Consider the following 7,247-nt stretch of genomic DNA (forward strand, 5'->3'; position numbering starts at 1 on the left):
GTTGCAATCTCTCGATCAGTGTGTTTGCTTGTTCGTCCTCCACGATTTATACACGCACACAGAAACGGCACACGGTACGCTTCCATTCTTCCGAGTCGCGACCGGTCATGCTGATATGCGATGTTGTCGTGGGATACGTGGCGGAGGGAATTGTACATCGGTCAAGAACGGCCAAGGCGCAAACTTAGCATAAGCGTAGCTTCGTTAGTTATAGATTACTCCCTCCGTGTCAGTTTAAGTTTGTCTTTAAGTTAAATTTCAAATTTATATTATAAAAATATATTTTATGATAAATTTAATGGCACTTATTTCATACCATATATAGATAATTTTTTCTATAATCTTATCAAACTTAAAAAAGTTTGACTTAGAGCAATCCTTAAAACGACTGGTTTTTTTGACAGAGGGAGTATACTTGTACAATTTGTCCATCTAAGTTTTAGTTCAACACTAGCAATGGTATTTGGTAGTTTGGTACTCACGTTCTTTGGATTTATTATTCCATCTAGAAATAAAAAATAACATTACATTGTTCTTTTAATGGTATGACAAACGTATCGACGGAGATACATTGTTGATGACTTCATCGATCTCAAAAGATTCGTTAGCCAAATCTCTCGAACGTAATTTTGTAGGTACATGTGTCGTCCATACATGCAATCACAAGGATGCATATACATATGTCTATGTTTGAAACTACATCACAATTATACAGTCCAATCTATTGAAGGTATTTTTAGGAATATGCGACCATATGCTATTAGTGTGTTCGTAAATAACTGTATTTCATACCTATGCAACTATTTACATGTCGGCGGCATCACCCTGAGAACGTGGCTTGAACACGTGCTTTTCCGTTTCCATTTGGAAAATGTAAAACCACATTTACACATGACTACATTGCTTATTTCAACCGTTGATTTCTTTCCGTCCAACCATTGATCCACTACTTAACCTCATGTACTTCTCACCTACTCATGATTCATCTCACCATTAATTCAAAAATGAATGGTTTAGATAGCTCATGTGATCACACATATAAGTGGAAAATCCGTGTTCTTTCCATTCATATACGTGATGCACCTATTGAGGTTTTTTTTGCAAAACAAACTGATTCATGCATTCATGTACTCGGAAGAAAATATTGTTAAGAGCGTGAAGCCCACTCGAAAAGGAGCAACGGAAGATTATACTACAAATAGAAAAATGAAACTACATACAAAACCTGATAATACTCTGGAATCCGTACATTCGAATGAGTTTCTCACGCAGTGACGCTCATCCTGACATATGACCTAAAATATTTAGATTCTTTTCCTGTAATATAATATTTTAACTTTATCTTATAAACACTAGGAAAAAAATTATATACTGCAGAAGGCCATAATTAATCGGATGAGTCTCCTCTGCAGTAATCAGTTAATTTTTTTCCTGAATGATACTCATAGGTCGTGACGTCAGTCCACCCAATTGGTGGTCCACACGTCAGTGACTCAAGTGCGGAGGATCCCTGTCCTGTTCATCTCGCATCTGAACTCCCCGAGTCCATCACATCCAGTTCCTACCGAGGTTGCCGTGCCCGCCGACGCAGTTGGGGCGAGAGGGAGATGGATCACCACCACCCGCAGCAGTACGGCGACCCCTACCGCGGGCTGGTGCCATCCCCGCAGCCTGACCACCACCTCCACGCTCTTCAATACCACCACCAGCAGCAGCAGCCGGCGATGATGTCTCCACCGCAGGCGCAGCCGGGGCTGATGTCTCCGCCACAGCCGCAGCAGCATCACCATGCCTCGCTCGCCTCCCACTTCCACCTCCTCCATGTAAGGAGCAGCAGTGAACAGGGAGGTTCTGGAATTGTGTTTAATTTTAGCCCCCATCCATGAAGCGTGTTGGCGACCATGGCGGTGCGGCGGTGCTGCAGGGGCAGCGCGGCGGTCGAGTCACGCGGATATGGGTGGATCTGGTCGGAGACGGCTCGATCCGTGCGCCGCACCGCTGGATTTGGTCGACTACGTGTTCGCTCTGCTAGCATGTTGTTTCCATTTTTGGGAACTTGGGCTTTTGCTACTTGTTACAACCATGAATGATAGTCACTAATTTGTTCTGTTATTGTTGCTTCATTTGGAATTTTTTCACACCATGTTTTTCTACTTCGGCCTGTGGTAGTGACTAGCACAACGGGAGTACATAAATGATGTACAGGGGTGTAACTATGGCAAGGGCTAGAGAAAAGTGTTGAGATTAGTCAGGGGAATTTGTTTTGACAAGATAGGTCAATATGAAAAATATGTGAGGGTGCTTGAGGCATTGTAGATTTTCTTAAGCTGGTACTATCATTTTTCAGTATGTCCCATGCTTGTATTGACATCTAGCATTTAGGCTTGTTTGCAATGGCATTTGTGCAAGTAGAAAATCTTTGTATTCGCACACATGATAGCCAGTTTTCCTTTTATCCTTTGAGAAAGTAGTGGAATGTTTTGTGAAATACTGGTTGCTTTTTCTTTACATCTTTTTTTGCTATGTCAGTTGGTCACAAGATTATCTGATGCGATTGGTTCAGGAACAAGGGATCAAAATTTTGATGCACTGGTAAGGTTTTCTTCTAATTTCAATTGTTTATAGATTGATGTGCTTCTACTTATAGTGTACGATCTTGGCAGAAGCAATACTTGCAGCTTCATTGTAGAAAGATTAAGTCTACATACCTGATACCCCCCCAAGTATTGAGGTTCATTAACTTAGCCCTCAGAATTATGAAACCAGGCATTCCACTTTTAACTATTTAAAACTGTCTAAATGACCCCCTAGGTGGTTTCGGAGAGTGTTTTTGCTGGTGTGGAACAAATTTGTCCATGTGGCCATGGTTCTTAACACCTTGTCACATGTGGCCATGGCTCACGGGGGCCAAGGTGTCACCGGCACCTTGCCACAAGAGGGGAAGAGCGAGGGAAGGAGAGACCACTGAGAAGAGAGGAGTGGGAAGGATACTAGGAACCAGCAGGCAGCGTCTCTCCCTCTGCCTTCCCCATCTTCTCCAGCGCCAGCACAGATCTGGCTTCCACAAAACTGGGGAGGCACGCAAACTTGAAAGGGCGGCTGCAGTGCTCCATTTGTGGATGCTGAGGGGTAAAGGCTTCGACGATTTGCGGCCGACGGAGGTGCTTGTGATGGCTGTTCTTGTTGCTGCACCTTGTCTCACTGTCAATCATGGGTCTATCTACAGGGAACTAAGTGGCGGCGTGCAGCTGAGGGGATTCTGTGGGGCTAGGGTAAGCGAGGGGTCAGGGGGTAAGGTGTTTTATGGGCTGTTGGATTGATTGGGCCTAATTAGGCTAGTGGGATCACACTGCATATTGTAGCTGTGGCCCACGGATACTCTATTTTCTTGTATTTCTCTAATATTCATATGACTAAAGCATCCGCCTTGCCCGCCTTAAGTGCCTAAGAGATATGAGGGGGATGGGTTGCCACGTGTTGCCTTAACGCCTTTAGAATATTGCATGTTGCATTGCCGCATCATTCTGGAACCACACATTAATGTGTTTTTCTCACCATTTCTCTACTCCCTTCACCTCTCTCTATCTCTTCACTGATAATCACAACGTGACGTAGACTGAGCGATACGGAGGATGGCACACATGTCATTCACCAAGAAACTGCCACAACAGCATCCACATAACATGCCACATCACAGTGTTGACATTATAGAGGTTATATAGAAGTTTTACATTATTCGGGGTGCTCAATACGTGGTTAGTAGTTCAGGGGTTTAAGTAGGCAAACCTTAGTACCTCAGGGGGTTATGTAGACTTATTCATGTAGAAAATACTCCTATCTTTCATATTACTGAAAGTTTTCTAGGTGGGGAATATGCTTGTACAGAGTTTATCTTGATACAACGTGCTATATAGTTCTTAAATCACCTCCCTGAGGAAAATGGAGGATTTTGTTATGAGAGATGTATATGCCTAGATCTGACACAGAATGCTGTAGTGAGATCGATGAATTGTAATCCAAACACTCAATATTTTCAAATATCTGCAGAGAACCTAAGAAGTTTATACTCTGTTTTTTTTGGGGGGGTTGTGGGGGATTTCTCTGGGCCACTACTTCTTATTGTAATTGCTATAGTATATAGAAAGACTCAAAGTGTCCTGCCTTTCAGATGGTACCCTTTATTTCTCACTTCTGTCTCAGATTTTTTATGTGCTAAACTTAGAAAAACAAACACAACTAAACTACTTCCTTTTTTTCCTTTTCCTTTGACAAATATCCTGCATTTATTTATTGTTAATATTACCTTATGGTTACTACTATGTGCCAGTACTTATACACTGCAGATGTGCCTCGTTGAAGAATTGTATCCCCTTTGTTTCCATACTGTCTCATGTTTTCCCATGTTGAAGCACAGGAAAAAGTACACCAAGCACCATATTTTTTTACCCATGCTTCTGCAAATCCTAATTTCTTTATGTTCTTATATTAACAAGAAGCTTGTTTTTAATATATAGGTTGAAGAGTTGACCAGCCAATTTGCCAGGTGCCAACAATTGTTGAACTCCATATCAGGAACAATAAGTTCAAAGTCTACTGTAAGTTTTGTTACTTTTTTCCTGTCTGTTTTGCTTTCTTTTCAGTGGCCTCTTCGGTATTAAGTATTAGGTGTAAAGCGAACTATTCTGTCTACTCAAGCTTAATTTGTTTGCTTTTTAGATATTTTATGGAATAAGAATTTTGCATTTACTTATTCCTGAAACATATCACTTAGCTTACTATGAAATTTTTGTGTAGAATAATAATATCAGTTTGTTGTAGTGAATTTCGTCCAGGTGAACTTTTTATCCTTGGATCAAGCTGTAGTGAGAAGTGAGAATATTGATCAAAGAAATTTTATATGTTGTATGATGTGTGGTATTTTGTGAAATTCAAAGAAATTGGTAGAATATTGAGTACCATTGGTGACTGCCTGGTCACACTCAACACTGCTGATGAGAACCATGTGAAATTAGTCAGTCAACAACATCTTGACCCTTTGTTTTGTATTTGATAAATGCACTTTTATGTAATATACATGTACCTATACTGTATGAAGCTCACCAATAACTAGGTGAATGTTTGAGTTGTCACATAATTCTAGGCTTCTCTTGGAAAGCTAAGAACTAGTTATTTCCTACCCTATGCTTCAATACTCATGGCAACTGTTTCATTTCTGTGACTGATAGACGGTCGAGGGACAAAGGCAAAGTTTGGATGAAACACGGCAGCTGCTTGATCAAAGAAAGTAAGAGCTGGATTCTTTTTTCAGAAACACCTGCTTATGGTCTTAGCTGCAAAAGGAAAATTCCGGGTTTGATAGCTTGTAGCACATATAACCCAGAATGTATGGTCATGGCTTAGAAAAGCTACCTTTACAAATTCCAACCTGAGCTGACATGCGTGTCCTGCCTGAAGTCACATTTTGCGCTGCCGGGCTCATCACCTTGTCACATTCAGAGTAAGGGAGCAGCATGCCTGCTTCAGTTTTGAAATTCACCAGGGTGGTGTTTCTGAAACCATGACTCTCAAACCTGGGGATCTGTATTGCAAACTATAAAACATTAGTTTCAGCAAGCAAAGCATGGGTTTTCTGAATTTTATTCTGCATTTGAAGTTTGAAATTGATTTACTCTTAAGTGTGTTTGATTGTGTATCTTGCCTTTTCAGGGAGTTGATTACAAAGTACAGAAGCTCTGTTGAAGACCTTCTCAAGGGGGATACAAGATGAAAAGAAAACCATCATAATGTTTAATATTTAGCGATCACTGTCACCAGTAGTTGAAATCTCTTTGTATTTGAATTGAATGGTATGGGCTAACCGAACTGGAAGATGGTCTGGAGTTGGGGCCTGGCTTTGCGATGTGGGAATTGAAGCGCTGCGCTCCGAATGTCGAAGTGCAATGTATACTGGAAGAGTCTCAACTTGAAAGCACTTTGTACATGTCAAAGTCATGTTTGTGCAAGACAAAGTATTGCTTTCAACAGCTCTGGTCTTGTATGCTAAGGATGATGTGGTTTAAGATATCGACAGTAAATGGGTTTGACACAAGTTTCCGCGAGCTCGATGCTGCACCTGAGGTGTATTTATCTGCTACCTGCTTGATGTCGGTGCTTTATCTGCCTGATGAAGTATAATTGCTGGTCGAAACGAAAACTGAAACTCGTTTGTAGGTTATACAGAATAAATCGGTACTAGTAGAAAACTGATATGCAGCCCAGCTTAACCGCCATGCTCCATGAACGTGGACACCGCGCCAGTAGCTCCATGAACGTGGACACCGCCGGCGCGAGACGCCTCAGCGACCGGGCGTCGGCCCGCGCTGAAGTAGAAGGTCCGGCCGCGCCAGCTGAGTGCCCGCGGTGGAAGTAGTCTTCCTTCGTCCTTGCCTGCATGGCGTTGATCACCTGCTGACCAATTGGGCCACACCGCCGTACTCCATGTGTAGGAGATCTCATAGGGATTGTGGTCGGTTGTCCCCGGTAGATGGCCTCCGCGGTGGGCTGTCCGTGAGGAGCACGGGGCACGGCCACCATGCATGTCGGTGGGGAGCAGGTGCTCTGGTACCTGGCGTAGGCGTGCATGTCCTCGAACCAGCAGACGAGGAGCGATCAGGTCGGCATATGAACGAGTGTTTTGGTGGCCGCCGGAGACCAGGTCGGGTGTGCACCGCCGACACGGACGTGCCGGAGAGGAACCCGGGAAGAGAACGCCGCGACGTTGGTAGAGTGCGAGAGCCGAGAGATCTGCGAGCTTGCGCCGACCGTGAGTATTCATGGACGCCGTCTTCGTCTCCAAGCAACATGGAGAGGATGTGTCGACCCGTACGCAAGCGCCGTTCGCACCCCGGGTAGCTAGAACGCGAGGTGCGTGCGCGGCGCCACGCCGGATACCACCGCGCTGCCGTCGGCGCAACTCGCTCATGCCGACGAGCTTGCTGTCGCAGGCGACGACGCCGGCGTGCTTGCACCGGCCCCGCCATATGGAGGGCATCCCTTCGTCTCCACTCTCCAGGCGCAGGAGCCGGCATCGCCGACGAGGCTCTGGATCGCCAGTGAAGCTCGGCGGTCGGTCGCACGAGGACTGTGGAGAGGTCTCGAGGCCGGCGACTGGTCAGCTCGATCTTGGCCGCACGAGGACGATCCAACGAACAGGAGAGGCCAAGGTGTGGACGGTATTTCATTTACCGTCCACCCCGGACAGTATTTGA

At 44.4% G+C, this 7,247-nt stretch overlaps 1 protein-coding gene across 1 annotated transcript; it reads left to right on the forward strand.

Annotated features, from left to right (window-relative positions):
• The first annotated feature begins 1,532 nt into the window (after positions 1-1,532).
• LOC117838704 (mediator of RNA polymerase II transcription subunit 9) lies at positions 1,533-6,098 on the forward strand. Its single transcript, XM_034718833.1, has 5 exons — positions 1,533-1,823; positions 2,530-2,592; positions 4,515-4,595; positions 5,226-5,284; positions 5,707-6,098. The coding sequence occupies exons 1-5, from the start codon at positions 1,608-1,610 to the stop codon at positions 5,765-5,767; spliced, it is 480 nt and encodes a 159-aa protein (XP_034574724.1). The 5' UTR covers positions 1,533-1,607; the 3' UTR covers positions 5,768-6,098.
• Positions 6,099-7,247: the final 1,149 nt, after the last annotated feature.

Source organism: Setaria viridis, chromosome 9 (assembly GCF_005286985.2).
Source record: "Setaria viridis chromosome 9, Setaria_viridis_v4.0, whole genome shotgun sequence".
NCBI lineage: Eukaryota > Viridiplantae > Streptophyta > Magnoliopsida > Poales > Poaceae > Setaria > Setaria viridis.

Excerpts from the sequence above, each read along its gene's own strand:
- LOC117838704 (XM_034718833.1), top strand. The coding sequence starts at position 1,608 with ATGGATCACCACCACCCGCAGCAGTACGGCGACCCCTACCGCGGGCTG. Across the intron at positions 4,596-5,225 it reads CAATAAGTTCAAAGTCTACT|ACGGTCGAGGGACAAAGGCA; the intron begins GTAAGTTTTGTT and ends TGTGACTGATAG. Across the intron at positions 5,285-5,706 it reads CAGCTGCTTGATCAAAGAAA|GGAGTTGATTACAAAGTACA; the intron begins GTAAGAGCTGGA and ends TTGCCTTTTCAG.